General features: G+C 29.3%; 3 protein-coding genes across 5 annotated transcripts in view; 2 read left to right on the top strand and 1 right to left on the bottom strand.

The window, feature by feature from the left end:
- Nucleotides 1-6,442: 6,442 nt before the first annotated feature.
- Nucleotides 6,443-8,990, top strand: LOC17876640 (alpha-barbatene synthase). Its single transcript, XM_006279769.2, has 7 exons — nt 6,443-6,572; nt 6,658-6,940; nt 7,047-7,428; nt 7,514-7,735; nt 7,833-7,971; nt 8,053-8,301; nt 8,506-8,990. Exons 1-7 carry the CDS (start codon nt 6,468-6,470, stop codon nt 8,815-8,817), a joined length of 1,692 nt encoding a protein of 563 aa, XP_006279831.1. The 5' UTR covers nt 6,443-6,467; the 3' UTR covers nt 8,818-8,990.
- A 1,218-nt stretch (nt 8,991-10,208) lies between these two features.
- LOC17876547 (cytochrome P450 93A3) lies at nt 10,209-12,014 on the bottom strand. Its single transcript, XM_006282168.2, has 2 exons — nt 11,057-12,014; nt 10,209-10,984 (listed from the first exon to the last, which is right to left on the bottom strand). Exons 1-2 carry the CDS (start codon nt 11,966-11,968, stop codon nt 10,361-10,363), a joined length of 1,536 nt encoding a protein of 511 aa, XP_006282230.2. The 5' UTR covers nt 11,969-12,014; the 3' UTR covers nt 10,209-10,360.
- Nucleotides 12,015-13,398: 1,384 nt separating this feature from the next.
- The window catches only part of LOC17874747 (alpha-barbatene synthase), a 9,007-nt gene continuing 1,434 nt past the window's right edge, over nt 13,399-20,971 (top strand). For 2 of the 3 annotated variants that reach the window (XM_006282342.2, XM_023777435.1), the window contains exons 1-6: nt 17,813-17,917; nt 18,030-18,312; nt 18,423-18,804; nt 18,889-19,110; nt 19,205-19,343; nt 19,419-19,667. In XM_006282342.2, coding sequence (XP_006282404.2) covers nt 17,813-17,917; nt 18,030-18,312; nt 18,423-18,804; nt 18,889-19,110; nt 19,205-19,343; nt 19,419-19,667 — 1,380 coding nt within the window. Of the gene's footprint in view, nt 13,483-17,812; nt 17,918-18,029; nt 18,313-18,422; nt 18,805-18,888; nt 19,111-19,204; nt 19,344-19,418; nt 19,668-20,971 lie in introns of those variants that run through there. The other variant, XM_023777431.1, reaches the window with a different exon arrangement.

The following is a 20,971-nucleotide window of genomic DNA, read 5'->3' as shown; positions in this document are numbered from 1 at the left end:
AAATATATATTTGAAAAATATGAAACCGAATGAGACCAAAACAAAGTGATACAAATTAGCACATACATAATATTGTAGGCAATTGTAAATTGATGTTATTTTTTTGTGTGCACATTGTTAATATTAAAAGTAAACAAAACTCATATTTCACCTAAGATGTATGATTTTTTTAGACATTACTTAGAAAAACTTTTTCAATTTAGAAAATATTTCACATGAGATATAATTTATAATTATGTAAACACTAAAAAGATAAAACAAAAGCCAAATCAACACGTGAAGATTATTTGAAAAAAAAGAACTTTGATATTTTCATTCTAATTGATTAGAAAAGAAGCTCACATATACGTAGATGAGATCTTTTTTATATATAAGAATTATTGTATGTAGAATTTGTTCAAGAATAAAATTAATATTGAAACCATTTAAGAACAAACATAAAGATTGACATAACTATAAAAGCTAAAGAAATGAATTTATATTAAAAAGGCATCACATGTTTACATCAACATTAACAAAGAAGATGAACGAATATATCTGTCTATTATATGTACATGACAACAATCATGAAATGCTCTTAAGTAATCGAATTTATGTTCGGTCTCTCTAGGAAAATCTAACTTGGGTTAGATATTTATATTGTTATAAAAAGAAAGACTATCATTTAGAACAAATGATTAAATATGATATTAGTGTAAAGTGTAGATTGGATATGATATTAGTGTATAATAACTCATACCTTATTAAATATTATAATTTAATAGGATTTTAGTGAAGTTCATTAATTCATAAAATGTAATAAAAATGTAGTAGGATTTAAATAAAATGTAAAAAGTTATGTAAAATAGACGTTTTAATTATGTGATAGTAAATCATATATACATATATATATATATATATATGTGATTTTATATCATATGCAATATGAAATTTTATTATAAAATAATCTGTTTTTTTTGGCAAAAGAACTTTAGGTATTAAAAATTGGATTCAGAAGTAGATGTCAAGTTATATTTATAGGAAAATAACTTTAGTTATATCTTTTGCTTTACACAAATGAATTTTGGATCCCAATTAATAATTTTACTCATAATAATTTTTTCATAATAATTTTATTTTAATTGTTACCTAATTATATGAATATTTGGAAATAAGATTGACATAAATGTTTAGTTAGAAATAAAAATGAAAATAATTAATAAAAAATAAAGGATAACACATGTCATCAACAAAGAGCCCCAAATGTCGTAACGTGGTGAAAAGTTAGAAAAAACCTTGTTCAACTGATGAATGAATTAAACTAAATTTAAATTTTATGAACTATATGATTTAAAAAAATTTAAAGACCAATTTTTTAAAACCAAGTACTTTTTGTTTCTTTTTAAACAGTTAGACCTCAAATTTTAAATAAATTAAATATTATAATAATCTATTGGATCACAAACTAAATATAATTATACATATATTGAAATGAATTACAAAATAATATTTGACATTTTCAAAAAAATAGAAGGAAGTTATTTGTTAAAGGTTTAAATTGAAACTTTTATTTATATAACAATCAAAACTTTTATTTTACATATGTGTTATATCATACTTTCTTCATTCATACTCATAAGTATGAAAACGTATGTATAATAAGGCATTAGACATAAAAATTGAAAAAAGTATGTATAATAAGGCATTAGAAATAAAAATTGAAACTATGTTTGATATATATCATACTTTCTAAAATAAATTAAGATCAAATTCTTAGAATGATACTTTTATTGATTTTCAATCCATATAACAACACAAAAATAGAAAAATATTTAAGATACATGAATGTAGTGAAAAATAATGAGAGATGGAGAGAGATTAATTATAAGATGGTAATCTAAAATAGACAATAGAGATGAAATAGTGTCATATAAAACAATGTAAATATATATCATATAGTGTCTAAAATTAAAATTTAGATCAAACTTGTACAATGCAAATTAAATTTGTTTTTCAACTCATACAACAACAAACAACCAACAAAAAGAAACAGAAAACAAAACAAACTCAATTATAGAAGATTTGAGATAAAGTGGAAGAGAAGGAGGGAATGAGAGAATGAGAAAATGAGTATTTATAAGATGAGAAGTGATGAGAGTTACAATTTAGAAGAAAAAATTGTAGGAGTTAATTCTAATTTATTGAGTGTTGACTAAAATTGAGTAGAAAAATATAGTGAATGCAAATTTATATTATTTCAGTTTTTATATTAAAGTGTAAGTTAAATGTATATAATTAATTGTGTTTTAATTGAATATAAATATAGATGATCAATTTTTTTTTTTTTATGGCTTGATTAAAATAATTTTTTCTTTAGGTTTATATTAAAGTGTCAGTTTAATATATATAACTAAATGTGTTTTATTTTTGGTTTAGTTGAAAACATAATTTTTAAAAAAGAACATTTTATAGAAAAATAGACCAATAAGAAGAAAGTGAAACAAACCACAAATAAAACACAATTGATCATATATATCTATCTCTCACTTTAATTTTAAAACTGAAAAATATATATTCAATTAAAACACAATTAATTAGATCTCTACATTTAACTCACACTTTAATATAAAAACTGAAATTATAAAAAATTTGCATTAACTATATTTCTGTACTCAATTTTATTCAACACAAAATTAATAAGAATTAACTCCCACAATTGTTGATTTACTATCAAATAATTAAAACATCTATTTTACTCAATTTGCATACATTTTATTTAAGTTTCTTCCATCATTAAAGTGAAAAAAAGAACAGAGTATTTTATAATAAAATAAATATGATGGATGAAAATTTAAATAAAATGTACGAAAATTATGTAAAATAGATTTTTTAATTATGTGATAGTAAATCATATATACATATATATATGTGATATATCATATGCAATATGTGATTTTGTTTTAAAACTTTAGTTATATCTTTTGCTTTAGAGAAATGAATTTTGATCCCAATTAATAATTTTACTCATAATAATTTTATTTTAATTTTTACCTAATTATATGGTTATTTGGAATTAAGATTGACATAAATGTTTTAGTTAAAAATAAAAATGAAAATAATTAATTAAAAATAAAGGATGACACATGTCATCAACAGAGAGCGCCAAATGTCGTAACGTGGTGAAAAGTTAGGAAAAACCTTGTTATATTATATAAGATAGGTAAGATATTAGGAGCCACACATACGTTTGCTTTGCTGTCTACATATAGAGGATCAACCATATTCACAAAAAAAAGAGAGAGGATAAACCATATATACATATTTAATATTAATAGAATTATCAACAACATGCATAGTTAATATTCTAATTTATAAGAATATACTTTTTGTAACATCAAGTTATAAATATACTGTATATACATGGACATATTCATGGGGTATTCAACTGGAGCAAATGTGCAAGCCCAATTTTAATTTTATTTGTAGATATGTATCTTAAAAAGGTTAATTTCAAGATTTAGACAGCAACTCTAAGGTGTTGTTCTTTTTACGAGATTCTGATTTGTAGAAGAGACAACCTTTATTATTCTTTTTGAATTTTTATATGGTACCTACGTCTATTTCTGTCATGTGTGAGTATCATTAATTGGGTTTTGGAATCTCTAATTAGGTTCCTAATGGGATTGACCGATGATATAGTTCGAACTACTGTGCTTATTGCTTGGTTTAATTTGGCCAATCAACCTACTGACCTAAATTAATTCATCATGACAAAAAAAAACATGTTGTTGCATATATACAGCTTCCTTAATCAGCGATAGTTGATGTTTTATTGAGCTTTGTGAACGAATCAAATTATGATCGTAATTAATGCTTATTTCAATTTGTGGAAACAAATGAACAAATAACAATTTAGTCTTTAAAAAATTTCTTGTATAGTAAAGAAAAGTTTGTCATGACCCAAAGATGTGTTAAGTAGAAGTCGAATAATTTAGTTCCGATCCAAGAGGTTGTGAAGCGAGTTGATAAGAGTTTAGACCAAACTGTGAGAGTATGCGAGTATGGGCACAAGTAGAACAGATGATGGCATAGAACTCACGAGTATACTTGGGCGTAGCATGTGTGATTCATGTCATAATTTCCTAAGATTTAACTCAATGATTTGTTTATTCTTTAATTTAGTTTGCATTATTAGCTTAAATTATTGAATAATCTTTTTAATATTAGTTTAGTTTTACTTGGTCTTTGTGCATTTGGTCGCCTAAATACTAGTACTACGCACTTGCAGTTTTATATTTTGGATAAAATTGTATTCGTCACAACTGTGCTTTAATTTGGCTTTTGTCTTTGTACATAGTTGACCTAGACATACTTACTAGACCATCGTTATTAAGGAGTTTTTAAATAAATTTTAAACTAAAAAGTTGAGAAAAGCTAAGAAAAGTTCTTTTATTAACTTTATAAACTTTTTTTAGTTTTTCTTAATTTTTCTTAATTTAAGTTTTTGTTAAGAACCCCTTCACAATGATTCTATAAAATAAAAGTAACTTCTAGAGTTATTCTATTATTTTATCGAAGATATATACTAATATACTATATAGAATATCAAACAAGTTTAATGTTTAATTTTGGCAGAAATGATCATTCATTTTGTGGTTTGGGAAAAAAGTTGTGCTTTCAACTAATTATTACATACGAACGTTAAAAATTATATTATCTCTTTTATAGTGGATTTTTAACTTTTTTTTCTTTTCAAAATTAGATAATTGTTTTTTACAAATTTATGAAAAAATAATTTTTTTAATTAGTTTTCGCAGTTCATATTTTAGAGATTATTTTTTAATTGGTTGTATTTTCTTAAAAACCATGTATTATAAAACGGAGTAAATATATTTTAGTCTACAACCACTATAACGAGTCCAAAACCCGATTAGGTTAGAACGTTCCAGTTTGACCAACAATTAAATATATTATAAGTTGAGAACTAGATAAAATTCATTTACTTGCGACCACATGGAACGATTTGAAATAGATTTTTATGGTTTCTTTTTCAAATTTAGACAACAATTAAATATGTGAGCCTGATTGAAATTTTTTAAATATAATTATGTTGTAAATTGAATATGTTTATTTATTTATTTGCAGTATAATACGGTTCAAAAACATTTTATTTGTTTGATAATAATAAAGTATTTATTTGGTAACTTCCAAATGTCATTTTATACACAGATACACCAAATTACCAACAAACATAACTTATGTCACTAATACCATTGGTCCATACCCACTAATCTGATAAACATCGTTAGATCCAGACAAGATTATTTACTTAAAATTGTTTTGCATGATATCTACTCCAACTGGACAGTTTCTTGGCTACATTCAATTCGAACGTTTGTTTCAAAATGGTTCCATTCTCTTTGTTTTTCAGCTTCAAGTATCTAAATCAAACGTTGCCCTTTGTACAAGAGATCTTTTTTCTCCGACTTTAATAATTTAATATCAAATTCTTTTTTTTTTTTTTGAACACCATTTAATATCAAATTCAATATGTATAAATTCCTCAAAATACCATCATTTTGGTTTTCTTTCCAAAAATATCACTAAAATCAAATTATTGTTCAATGGTATGGAATTTTAAATCTTTGATTTGGGTTGATTATTTGCAATTTAATTAGTGTATAGTATTTAGGGGGGTAGAGTTGAATGTTTAGAATTTAGAATTTAGAGTTTGAAAATTTAAAATTTAATTTTAGTCTTGTGATATTTTTGTCCTAAAAACAAAAATGATGGTATTTTAGAGAATGTCCCTATATATAATTACATGGTGACATACACCAACAAATTAGGTTATTTCGGATTTAGGGTTTAGTTGTAATTATTCTTAGTTTATTTTAGGATTTGAGATTTAGTTTTAGTTTTCTGGCTTTTTAGAAAAAAATTCATTAAGGTTTATGGAAAAGTCTAGAAAATATAAGATCCCAAATCAAAAACTAGATATATTATATTGCATATATATAAATATCTCGTTTATTATTTATAACCAAAACTTAGTCTCCAACCACCGCTATCTAGGGATAAGATGTTTTTGAACAAATATCTACTAGTTGGATCTCTTATTACTATTAAATCATTCGATATAGTCTTTTTCTTTCAATTTTGGGTGAGATAAAATGGACATGTAAACACCTTCTAAATATACATATATATCAACAACATGCATAACTATAAATATATAATAATATATAACTATTAGTATTAATATATAACTATTAATAATAATATATATATAAAGTTTTGATCTTGTTTAGCATGCATAAAACACATATATACTAGTAAATATATAAAAACATGCATAAACATAATTATTCTATATATTTATAATCCTTTTGCGTCCCTTACTCGGTTGTCTATATATCTCTCTTTACCTTCTTGCAAATTGTCCACCACCACATCTCTCTCTTTCTCACATACACAAATATAGAGAAATGGAAGAAGTAAAAAATCTTGATCAGGGAAGCTTCTTAAATTTTACAAAATTGCCACCCTCTCAATGGGGTGATCAGTTCCTCAAGTTTTCTAAAGCTGATTCGGTGAGTCCATTTATATATATCTATTAATAATCAAATCATATATGTGAGTGTATATATAAACAACTTGAGTCTTATCAACTTCCAGGATTTTGATGTTCTTGAAAGAGAGATTGAAGTGTTAAAGCCAAAAGTAAGAGAGAACATATTCATGTTGTCTTCGAGAGACAAAGACGCAACGAAGAAGACAATTCATTCGATTCATTTGCTTATCAGCCTTGGTCTCTCTTATCATTTTGAGAATGAGATAGAGGAGACCATGAAACATGCTTTCGAAAAGATAGAAGATCTTCTCGCTGATGAAAATGATTTATACACAATCTCGATCATGTTTCGGGTTTTTAGAACATATGGTCATAATATGTTGTCTGGTAAGTAATAGTTTTAGACGAGTTTCAATATTTTTATGGTCTTCCAATTAGGATGTGTGCATAATCATATAGATTGAAAAAAACATATTTATTTATTTCCATGTAGATGTTTTCAATAGATTCAAAGGAAACGATGGTAAATTCAAGGAAACTTTACTACAAGATGTCAAGGGTATGCTAAGCCTCTACGAGGCAGTTCACTTTGGGACAACGACAGATCATATATTGGATGAAGCATCAAGCTTCACACTGAACCACTTGGAGCCACTGGCTACAGGTCGGAAATCTTGCCCACCACATATTTCAAAGCTCATACGAAATGCTCTTCACATACCTCAGCACCGGAACATCCAAGCTCTGGTTGCAAGGGAGTATATCTCTTTCTATGAACACGAAGAGGACCGTGAAGACACACTGCTCAAGCTAGCCAAGCTCAATTTCAAGTTCTTGCAGCTTCACTACTTCCAAGAACTAAAAACCATCACAATGTATATGTGAATGATCTGGTTTTCTTCTAATATAGCTAGGGTTCTTTCTGGTTGCATATTTTTAATCTTGCTCGTATTTTGGTAGGTGGTGGAGGGAATTAGACCATACATCAAACCTTCCAGCTAACTTCAGAGAAAGAACTATAGAGACTTGGTTTGCAGCATTGATGATGTACTTTGAGCCACAATTTTCTCTTGGGAGAATTATGTCGGCTAAGTTGTACTTAGTAATCACATTTCTAGACGACGCTTGCGATATTTATGGTTCAATTCCTGAAGTTGAAAGCCTGGTCGACTGTCTCGAAAGGTACCGTAACCATATCTATTGCAAAGATTTCAGGGTTGAATAAATCACAAAAAAACAGTTAACTGTGAGTGGAGTGTTTGATGTAATATATGAACAGATGGGATCCGGATTACATGGAAAATCTTGAAGGTCACATGAAGACTGCCTTCAAATTTGTGATGTATCTTTTTAAAGAGTATGAAGAAATATTGAGGTCACAAGGAAGATTATTTGTGTTAGAGAAGATGATAGAAGAGGTCATTACTTACAACCACCAAACCCACATTTATTGGATGGTACTAATTAGTAGTAACATGTTTATATTTTTTGATAAGCAGTTCAAGATAATTGCAAGGAAAAATCTTGAACTTGTCAAATGGGCACGGGGAGGTCATGTGACTAGCTTTGATGAGTATGTAGAGTCTGGTGGAGCCGAGATTGGTACATATGCAACCATAGCATGTTCATTTATGGGAATTGGAGAGATTGGTAGGAAGGAAGCTTTTGAGTGGCTAATATCTAGACCAAAGCTCGTTCGGACTTTAGGTGCAAAAACCCGTGTCATGGATGACATAGCCGACTATGAGGTACGAGTTTTCAGAATGTTTCGTGTTTAATTCTATTGGTTCTTTTGGTATGTACGTATATACAAAATTTGTAGGGACCAAAAATCTTCGACGAATATACAAAATTTGTAGGGAACAAATATCTTTGACTTTGTTTTAGTCATTTTCATACTACTCTTCGCATACTATATTTGTGTTGAAAGTTTTGGTACATATCATCATCAGGAGGATATGGAAAAGGGTTACACTGCAAATGCACTCAACTATTACATGAAGGAACACAAAATTACAAAAGAAGAAGCCAGTAGAGAACTTGAAAAGGTGGTTAGAGATATGAACAAGATTGTAAACGAAGAGTGCTTGAAGATGACCGCCATGCCACGCCGAATCCTTATGCAATCTGTCAACTACGGACGCTCATTGGATGTTCTCTATACGGCCGATGATGTCTACAATAACCGTGAAGGAAAACTCAAAGAATATATAAGCCTTGTGCTCGTAGATCCTATACGATCCTATACTTCTTTAGAGACTTAGGATGCATAAATTGTTTGTTAATTTTCGTTTTCAATATCAGCTATATGCATTTGTGTGCTGTGTGATTTGCGGTTTTATTTGATTTTCACGGTTGTGTGTTTGATTATACTTTTTTACTACAATAAAATGTTGATGTGTTTGTTTTTTCATATATGATTATACTCTTTCTGTTTGGTCTTAATAGTTGATGTTTTACTATGTCGATGTCTATTTAATTAATTATTCAAACATAGCAGAGTCTGTTCTTATCGACTATTTACTTAATTATTCAAACATAAATGAGAGTCTTTTCTTATGATAAATCATATTATAAGGAGAAAACAAACAAAAAGGGATAAGTATTATATACAAATTTTCTTATGATAAATCAAGATTAGTCTCCAACCACCACAATTTAGTATTACGTACCATTACAAAAATAAAATTACATATTGACCGAACGGGTTATGACTTCTGAGTCTTTTCCCAATTTACGTGACATAGGATATAAAAGGGATAAGTATTAGATACAAATTTTCCATATATACATAGGATATAAAAGGGATAAGTATTAGATAAAAATTTTCCATATATACATAGGATATAAAAGGGATAAGTGTTATATAGTTCATAGAGAAAAATCCATTAAAAAAAAATACAAACTAAAATATATACTTATTCTAAAACTATCACCATGAGTCTTTTCCCAATTTAGGTGACATTGCAAATGTGAGCATCTTTTGTATATATACAAATTTTCCATATATTCATAGGATATAAAGGGATAAGTATTATAGTTTATAGAGAAAAATCCATTAAAAAAAATATACAAACTAAAATATATACTTATTCTAAAACTATATATATCACCATGTGTGTGGCCTAATGATCTAGGTTAAGAGAGCTGGCTATACAGTTCTTTGTGAATTCTTATATATATCTTCGTAGGTGCGTGGTGAAGGGAACTAGACTATACGTGAAACCGGCCTTCCACGTAACATCAAAGAAAAAACCGTTGAGACATGGTGATCAACTTCACAGGTTTCTCTTGGCAGAATCATGTCTGCGCAATAACTATTACATGAAGCAACATTGAGTTTCCAAAGAAGAAGATGAGTGGAAATTTTGTCAGAAGCCTTAGGAAATGCCTTAATCGTTAGAGCTCACAAGTTAATCATACTCAGTGCCCACAAGCAGCAATTGTTATCGTCTACCTCAATTTTCTACAAGATAAAGAAGGTTTCATATTAACAGAATAATAAAAAGGGTATCCAGTAGAAATTAGTGACAATAATAGTCATCAAACACAGTTTAGGATTAAACTAAATTCAAATAACTCTGTATACAAATTGTAACAATATAAATATTAACAAAGAAAAACAATATAAATATTGGCATTACCTTATTTTGAATGAAACTAAAAAGTATATGTTCATGTATATCACATTAGGTCTTTGTCTTTTTACATTCTTCTTAGAATGTTATGGAAATTTTATTCACGTGATAGTACTGCTTTTATTAGATTATAGAAGACATAGAACGTACAATTCTCCTTTGCGTTGAACTATAGATAAAGATTTGGATCCGTCAACCTTAGCACGGGCGTGGCAATAAGTGGATTTTTCAGCTTCAACACGATCCCAAACGTTTCCTCGACCTCAACTCTCTCTGCTTCAGGAAATATCCAATCAAATGAATGCAAGAACGTAGCGATATTGAAAAGAACAACCCTCTCGCCCATATTCATTCCCGGACAAATCCTACGACCAGACCCAAACGGTAGATAATTGAAGTCATTTCCATTAATGAAGTCACAAGACTTATCAAGAAACCTGTCAGGATCAAACTTGAGTGGATCCTCCCATATATTTGGATTCCTATGCATCGCCCACACGTTGATAAAAATCTTTGAATCTTTAGGGATGGTGAAGCCGCCCACCACGGTGGTTTGTGAAGGGCGGCGAGGAACAAGGAGTGGAATAATCGTGTGAAGCCTTAGAGTCTCTTTCATAATGGCAAGTATGTATGGAAGTTTAGAGATGTGATATTCCTCCACCACTTTATATGTGCCCACAACTTTGTCAAGCTCTTGTTGAGCTCTTTTCATGATATCCGGGTTTTGTAATAGCTCGGCCATCGCGAATTCTATGACGTGTAATGATGTGTCAGTACCAGCGAGCACCATGTCCTACAATAACCACGAGAAACGTAAACATGTATACATACGTTACTTACTAGGGACAAAAAGAATTTAACTTACCATGAGCAACGCCTTGACATCGTTCATGGTTAGTTTTGTTTTGTCATCTTCTTCATCCTTCACTTTTAACAAGACATCTAGAAAATCCACAGTTCTCCCATCACTGTCCCTATCCATCCCCAGTCGTTGGTTAATGATCCGGTCAAACATCTGGTCCATCCTTTGAGCCGGTCTTTTCATACGCTTAACCAAACCCTGAAGATCAAACCGGCTCAATACCGGAAAAAAGTCAGAGATATTAGGCTTTAGTAAGAGGCCATTCATCTCTGTAACCAATTCTAAGAACTCGGCTCCAACACTCTCCCTCTCTTCTCCCTTGACCGTCGTGCCCCATAACATTTGCGTCACAACATTTAATATCATCAAAAATATATGTTCTCCTAGGTTAACGGGCGACCCGGCTCGAGCCTGGTCTGCTAAAGACCGGACTGTTCGCCGAGTCTCTCCACGACGGAGTTCAATGGAGGAATCCAACATGGCGTTGCTTAGGATCCTATTAACACATAGTTTCCTAAGCATCCGCCACTTTGGTCCATACGGCGACCAAACTATCTCAATACCACCGTATGTGTTGGCCGGAGCAACAGCAGGGACATCATGGTTCGCAAAGATAGCATCATTCGTTTTGAGAATCTCTTGCGCTACTTCAGGAGAGGTAACCACAATAGCCAGCTTGGCACCGAGCCAGAGTTTGAAAATGGGACCGTGCTGTTTAGCCAGCCCTTGGAAGTATGTGTGAAGCTCCGGTTGGAGGAATGGAAGGTTTCCGATGATGGGAAGGCCCCAAGGTCCCGGCGGCAACGGTGGAGACAGCCGTTTGGAGTTGGTGTAAAGGCAAAGATACCAAAAAACAGAGAATACAGCCATCACAATTAAAACGTACTCGAGGTTATCCATGCCAATTGGGTTCATAGAAGAGGCTAGAAATGTTTTTGTTTTATTAATTTGATGCAGGGAACATCGGAGCCAATTTTATCTTCTTTTATAAAATATGTTCGTTTTTGTTTTAGTTTTTTTTGCTTTCTTTTCTAACATCAAGAATATTGGGTAGGTGGTACTTGTCAAGTGCCAACTATGTGAACCATTATATTACAATATAAATATAAAAGTTAAAGTTATAAAACTCTTAAAAACGTCCACATAAAATTTTAAACGACTAATCGTAATTAGACATTTCAATATTTAACATTTTTTGAATTACGTTAATTTCTTTTACTAAAAAATAATAATAATAAGATATATGAACATAAAATATATATTTTAAAATATGGAAATACTTCTAAATTTAATAATTCATTTTCTTAATAAATAAATGATATAAAAGTAATCAAAATGCAAAATTTTAATTTTTGTTAATTTGAAAAACGAAAATATTAAATCTTTTATTAAAATACCTAACAATTTATTGTGAAAATTGTGTTTGAGTAAATTTCTATTTTTAAAAGTAAAACTGAGTTGGATAAATTATGCCGGTTAGCCCTAACAATTCAACTATAAATGTAGAGTCTAGACCTTTACATGAGTATATGGTTCTATTAGTTTTGTAGTTCCTACTTTTAAAAAAAAACCAAACCTTTTTTGGTGTTGTTCATATTTTGATAAAATGATTTTCTTTGTATTTGTGTTTTTTTGAATCGTTTCTATGATTCGAGTTGCTTATCACCCATTTATGAGTTTGTGATTCGAGGTTATAATTGTGTATTAGTGTTGTATTCTTTTGCCGTGTTTTGATTGTTTATTGCAATTCTAACTTTTTTTAATGGTTTATCTAAGGAGTATTGTCTACATTGGGATCTTCGATCGGGAAATTTTTTTTAATGAAGGAATTGGAGATGATACTAGGTAAAGGATGTGACGGTAAAAATCACTATTTGATATATTTATATATTTGTTTGTTTGTTTATTATTTATTGATATCTTGGTTAGTTAGTTTGTATTTTGTTTATGAAATTTGGTATGTGTATTCTATAAACATAAAACTAAGTTATGTTAGAAAGACATCTAACTTCGAGTTTAGGAGTTTAGATGGACGACGTTTTTAGTAGTTAATTCATTAATCGTCAATCATAAAAAAATAAATGATATAAAACTAATCAAAAAATATAATTGCACTTTTATTAAATTTTAAAAATAAAATACTTAATTTTTTGTTAACTTTTTCTATTAAATGTTTTAAAAATTTATTATGAATATTGTGTTTGGATAATTATTTGTTAATTCATTATTCCATTCGAGATTATAATCGTGTTTTAATAGTGTTGTATTATTTTGCTGTATTTTGATTGTTTAGTGCAATTCTAACTTTTTTTTTTTTTTTTATGGTTTATGTAATTGGATTATTGTCAACATTGGGATCTTTGATCGTGGATGTTCAATCTTATTCCATGGGCCAACTTATCTTAATGAGCCTCATGTCCTTTTAATAGGTACGTGAGCCCATCTATATCCGACGACCGGTTTGGTACGTACTCATGAGGCTTAAATACTTATTTACGACCCTACTAATCATTACATGATCTTTCCCTGTGTCTTGGTCTCACTCACACCGTTCCAAAAACCACTTTCCCAGAAGGTCACATATCTCTAGACTACTCCAACATGAGCACGTTTAACTATGGAGTTTCTCGGGACCTTTGACCGAAAAGATAAATACACTTTGGTAACATCTGTGGCAAAAATAATTTATTTAAACCTCTCTACAAAACAGGGTCCCTTAATTTTCCCCCACTAACAGATCACAATGTCTTTGTTGCACATTAAAACCGTCACCCCCGAGAGTGTGAGCCCACTACTCTACACTTGTTTGAGTTTGGCTCTAATACCACTTGTAACGCCCCTACCGTCAACTCTCCCAATGGGCTCCATGTCCATACCTAGTCTATGGGACCACCTCCTTTAATGCGCTTCACGAGGCCCGTGAACCCATCCATGTCTGACGGCTGATTTGCCATGTCTGGGAGGCTTAAATACTTATTTACCGATCCTATGAATCACCACATGATATTTTCCTATGTTTTGGTATTACTCAAACAGTTCCGACAACAACTTCCCAGAAGGTCACTCATCGTTAAAATATTCCAACATAAACATGCTTAACTGAAGAGTTTTCTTAAGATCTCTAACCGAAAAGATAAGTGAACTTTGGTGACATAAATACCTAAAACAGTTTATTTATGTTATTTTTGGAAATAAAAACATTTTGTGGTTTTTTTGGAAAACAATTAGTGGTATTTTTGAAAAAAAAAAAATATGCGGTCAAAAAGAAAATTTCTTTAATCTAAATCAATCTAATTTTCTTTTTTATGTATAAAAATAAAAGTATAATTTTTTATGCTACGCAAACCTCCTTTGAAAAGCATATTATTATTTACATATATATAATGCAATAGGTGGCGCTGCATATAAAACATATTCAAATTTACGACATAGTTATCAAAAAATTTCAATCACATATTTGCCCAAATAGAAAAAGACAAACCATAAAACTTTATCAAATGGCTCTCATGTGATTTGCAAGCAGATTAGTTTTATCTTTTTCCAACTACAAATATATTTAATTCTTCTACAAATTGGAAAAGACAAACCATAAAACTCCATCAAATTTTTCTATTCGTTAATTAATAATAATCTAAACAAAAAGAAACGCATATGTATATCTACAATATCTTATCCTACAATATTTTAACCTATAATATTTTAACACCGTCACAATAACCTATAACATCTTATCACCTATTTGCACAAAACCCTAAAATCTAGTGATATAGTATTAAACCAATGGTGGTCATTTTGTAGTTTTTAATATTGGGTAGGTGACGTTTTTCTTAATACAATATTGTAGATATACACATGCGTTTCTTTTTGTTTAGTTTATTATTATTTGACGAATAGAAAATTTTGATGGAGTTTTAAGATTTGTCTTTTCCAATTTGTAGAACAATTAAATATATTTGTAGTTGGAGAAAGATAAAACTAATTTGCTTGCGATCACATGGGAGCGATTTGATAAAGTTTTATTTGTTGTTTGTCTTTTTCAATTTGGCCAATATGTGATTCAAATTTTAGATAACTATGTCGTAAATTTGAGCATGTTTTATATGCAGCGCAACTTATTGCATTATATATATGTAATAATAATATGCTTTCAAATGAGTTTTGTCTAGCATAAAATTATACCTTTATATATAAGATTAAGAGAAATTGATACCAATTATGATACCAACTTTCAAAAATACTCTCTTTTTTTGCCATTTTCATTTTTGCTTTCTTTTAAATTTTAATGGCTATTTTATCTCTATTTCCCGCCAAATTTTCCCGCCAAAAATTTTCCGTCAACAAAATTTCTGCAAAACTTTTCCCGCAAAAAATATTATTTTTTCAAAATATTTCCACCAAATATTTTTAAAGGGTTTACAAGAATTTTTAAAGGGTCTTTTAAAGGGTTTACAAGGGTTTTTAAAGATATTTACAAGAGTTTTTAAATGGTTTTTAAAAGATTTGTAATGGTTTTTAAAGGGTTTTAGAAGCTTACAAAGGTTTTTGAATGGTTTTTCAATGATTTACAATGGGTTTTAAAAGTTTTTATAAGTTTATAACAGTTTTAAAAGGATTTTAAAAAGATTTTAAAAATTTACAAGGATTTTTAAAGGTTTTTTAAAAGGATTTACAAGTGTTTTTAAAGACATACAAGGATTTAAAAAAGATTTTAAAAAGGATTTACAAGGATTTTGAAAGATATTTACAAAGATTTAAAAATAGTTTTAAAGGGTTTACAAGGGTTTTTAAAGGGTTTTAGAAGTTTACAAAGGATTTTAAAGAGTTTAAAAAAGTTTTTAAAGCTATTACAAGTTCTTTAAAATGGTTTTTAAGGATTTACAAGGTTCTTTAAAGGGTTTTAGAAGTTTACAAATTTTTTTATTAAATGATTTATCACGGTTATAAGGGATTTAAAGGGATTTACAAGTGTTTATAAATGTTATAAAATGATTTACAATGGTTTTAAAAGGTTTACTCAAGTTTTAAAAAGTTTTGGATGACTTTTAAAAGATTTACAAAGATTTTTTAAAGATTTTTAAGGGATTTAAAAATATTTACAAGGTCTTTTAAAAGGTTTTTTAAGGAATTGCGGAAATATTTTGGCGGGAATTTTTTTTTTTGGGAATTTTTGGCGGGAAAATGTTTTTGTCAGAAAATTTTGGCGCGAAAATTTTCGGAAGGAATATTCTTTTTTTGTAAAGAATATTCATTTCTTCATCATGGTTTATAATAAAGGAAGGTAATTTAGTCATTTTGTACATTGAAAAGGGTATTTTTGAAAATAGACACTTAGAGAGGCTATTTGTAGAAAATGGTATCATAAAAAGGTTAATTGTGCAAATCCCCTTAAGATTAATTAGTAAACTAATTCATAAATTATAAGGGTTAGTTTTGTTTTGTTTTGTAATGTTCCGACTGGTACCTTTCTCAGTGGGACTCATGTTCACTTTCAGTCCATGTATCCACATATGTTAATGGGTATGACGTACTCTTATTAGGCTTGTGAGCCTATCCATATCCGACGGCCAGAGTGCTACGTCTGGAAGACTTTAAAGACTTGTTTATCAACTGTAAAAATAACCACATAATCTTTCCCTGTAACTATTTCCCAGTAACTAATCTTTGTCTTTAAAAATCTTACAACAATTTCCGAGTCTACCTCATCCAGCTCCACACAATTCATATGACACTCCCAAGCTATATAAAATCCATAATAAACTCCTAATAACTCGGCTAATGGTGCAGAACATATACCAATATTTAACGCATGCTTTGCAAACTTTTTACTATTCCCGTCACTGTTTCGTAGAACTCTCCTCGCTATAGCCAGCCCGGGTGGTGTCAGCAATTTCTTTGTAATTAATGAACGTTAATTTAAACGTTTATGTTAAGATCATCCTTATTAGGAAAATTTTAGGGAAGATATTCTTATTCTCTTTGATAAATCTTACCCTTAAGATTCTCCTAATGAGGATGTCCCTAAGAAATATTTTGTCGACTGAAAAAACAAAAAGAAAGTCTCCAACCACTGCAATTTGGAATAAACTATCTATTATTTTAGACAAAAATATATACTAGTTGGATATTTTATATCATCTATTCTGTTTTGGGTAGGATCAGTTGTACATGTAAGCACCGACCATCTTCTAAAAATACATATATATATATATATATATATATATATATATATATATATATATATATAAACAACATGCATATAAACATATAATGTTAATTATATACATATATATATATTATTTATTTTGTTGAGGATGCATAAAACATAATAATAAATAAATAAAAACATGCATCAACATTAAAGATATAAAAACTTTTAGCTAAAAGCACAAAAAGTATTTTTTCTTTTACAAAAATTCATCCAATAAAATAATATTGCAAATTAAATAGTCATAAACAATTAAAATTAATTAAAAATATTTACATAAAAACTTGAGATAATCTAATAAAGGAGAACAAAAATATTCTAAAACATATAATATAAAATAGAAAAGACTATTTTTCTTGTTACCATGCATAAAACACATACTATAAATAAATTAAAACATGCATAAACATAAATATATTATCCTTTCGTCCCAGGCGACAAAAATAAATAAAAATTATCCTTTCGTCCTTTAGTCCGTTTCTCAATATATATCTCTTTACATTCTTGCAAATTTTCCACCACCTTATCTCTCTCTCTCACACACATATATAGAAATGGAAGAAGTAAAAAATCTTGATCAGGAAAGCTTCTTAAATTTTACAAAATTGCCAGCCTCTCAATGGGGTGATCAGTTCCTCAAATTTTCCAAAGCTGATTCAGTGAGTCCAATTTTTTTGAAATTTTTTTTTGTAAACTTCAGTGAGTCCGTTAACAATAAATTCGTGTGTGAGTGACATATATATAAAGATCTTGATTCTTATCATCTTGCAGGACTTTGATGTTCTTGAAAGAGAGATTGAAGTGCTAAAGCCTAAGGTAAGAGAGAACATATTCATGTTGTCTTCCAAAGACAAAGACACAACGAAGAGAACAATTCATTCCATTTATTTGCTAGAGAGTCTTGGTCTCGCTTATCATTTTGACAAGGAGATCGAAGACAGCTTGAAACATGCTTTCGAGAAGATAGAAGATTTAATCGCTGATGAAGATGATTTGTACACAATCTCAATCATGTTTCGGGTTTTTAGAACATATTGTCATAATATGTTGTCTGGTAAGTACTCTCTTTTAAATGAGTTCCACTATGTTTCTTGCTTCCCAATTCGGATGTGTGCATAATTAATCGAATAGATTGAAAAATTATATTTATTTATTTCCATGTAGATGTTTTCAATAGATTCAAAGGAAAAGATGGTAAATTCAAGGAAACTTTAATACAAGATGTCAAGGGTATCCTAAGTCTCTACGAAGCAGTGCAGTTTGGGACAACGACAGATCATATATTGGATGAAGCATCAAGCTTCACACTGAACCACTTGGAGCCACTGGCTACAGGTCGCAAATCATGCTCACCACATATTTTAAAGCTTATACGAAATGCTTTTCACATACCTCAGCACCGGAACAACCAAGCTTTGGTTGCAAGGGAGTATATCTCGTTCTATGAACACGAAGAAGACCGTGATGACACACTGCTCAAGCTAGCCAAAGTCAATTACAAGTTCTTGCAGCTCCATTACTTCCAAGAATTAAAAACCATCACAATGTATATGTGAACTATCTAGTTTTCTTAGACGATAGCTAGGATTCTTTATGACTGCACATTTATATTCTTTTCATGTTTTGGTAGGTGGTGGAGGAACTTAGAACATACAGCGAACCTCCCACCTAACTTCAGAGAAAGAACCGTAGAGACTTGGTTTTCAGCATTGTTGATGTACTTCGAGCCACAATTTTCACTTGGGAGAATTATGTCGGCTAAAATGTACTTAGTAATCACATTTCTAGACGACGCTTGCGATATTTATGGTTCAATTCCTGAAGTTGAAAGCCTGGTCGACTGTCTGGAAAGGTACCGTAACTATATAGATTCCAAAGATTCAAGGGTTGAATCACAACAAACAATTAATTATGAGTGGAGTATTTGATGTGATATATATGAACAGATGGGATCCGGATTACATGGAAAATCTTCAAGGTCACATGAAGACTGCCTTCAAATTTGTGATGTATCTTTTTAAAGAGTATGAAGAAATATTGAGGTCACAAGGAAGATTATTTGTGCTGGAAAAGATGATAGAAGAGGTGATTACTTACAACCACCAAACCCATATTCATTGGAATGGTAATAACTAACACGTTTATATTTTTGGTAAGCAGTTCAAGATACTTGCAAGGACAAATCTCGAACTTGTCAAATGGGCACGGGCAGGTCATGTGCCTAGCTTAGATGAGTTTTTAGAGTCTGGTGGAGCCGAGATTGCTACATATGCAACCATAGCATGTTCCATAATGGGACTTGGAGAGATGGGTAGTAAGGAAGATTTTGACTGGCTGATATCTAGACCAAAGCTCGCTCGGACTTTAGGTGCAAAGACCCGTCTCATGGATGACATAGCCGACTTTGAGGTACGAGTTTTTTTCGTATGTTTCGTGTTTGTTCCGTTCTTTTGGTTTGATTTTTTTTTTTAATATTTTGAATTACATAAAACAAATAAAAGAAGAAATATGGCAATAAGACTGATGAAATTTCAAAAAATGTGGCTCATAAATATCTTATATAATAAGATAAGGTTTCTTCTTAACTTTGCCTCACAATGCGACATGTGTCGCTCTATGCTTTTGACATGTGTCATTTTTATTTATCTATAATATAACATTAATTTTTTTATGATATTGTGTTGTAAGTTATATGTTATATGTATGGTTTGTTTTTTAAAAAAGTGTCATTGTTGCAAAAATATGTTTTTCCTAATTTTAGTTTCTAATTAAATTAAATATCATATAAGCTAAACATAAAATGGAGTTGCTATAATTTTTTATTCAAAGAAAATTGCTATGACTTTTTTTTCCTACTCCTTTAAAAATACATTTTTAAAGTTTTTTTTCCTACTCCTTTAAAGATACATTTTTAAAGTTATTAATATGGGTAATACATTATTTATAACATAATTTCTAATTTTAAAAAGTTAATTTATAAGAGAAGAATTAAAGAGATTATCAAACAAATTTTATTTAATTTTCTATTATCAAACAGTTGAGAAAATAATATAATGAATTTAAATCAAAGAATAACTATCATATTATTCACAAATCATATATATATATATATAAAAGATTTTACCATCTTCATATTGGTCCACTTGGCATGTAACTTTAAAACATATTATATATTTGATTCACACTTTAATATAAAACTGAAAAAAACAAAGAAATCACAAAACACATTTAATCATATACATTAAACTCACACTTTAATATAAAAACTGAAATAACATAAATTTGCATTAACTATAGTTTCCATTCAATTTTTTCAATACACAATCAATTATAATTGACTCCCATAATTGTTTTATGAAATTGTAACTCTCATCACTTCTTTTCCTATATATACTCATTTTCTCATTATATCATTCTCTCATTCTCTCATTACAGTAAAACCTCTATAAATTAATAATGTTGGGACCATGAAAATCTATTAATTTATAGAGGTATTAATTTATCGATAAATTAATAATTATTAATTTATAGAGAGATATTCCTAATTTGGAAAATATTTTCAAAACAATATTTAAAAAAAAAGATTTAATCATGATAATTAGTATTTTATATAATCAATTACAAATAAAAAAATAATTATTATGTATTAAAAGAGAATGCTAACTATTTTTCATATAGTAAAATATTAGAAATAAAATCTAACAAAAACTAAT

This window comes from Capsella rubella, unplaced genomic scaffold (assembly GCF_000375325.1).
Source record: "Capsella rubella cultivar Monte Gargano unplaced genomic scaffold, Caprub1_0 scaffold_8, whole genome shotgun sequence".
Lineage (NCBI taxonomy): Eukaryota > Viridiplantae > Streptophyta > Magnoliopsida > Brassicales > Brassicaceae > Capsella > Capsella rubella.
Note: the sequence above shows the minus strand (reverse complement) of the source record. Positions and strands in the feature narration are given on the sequence as shown.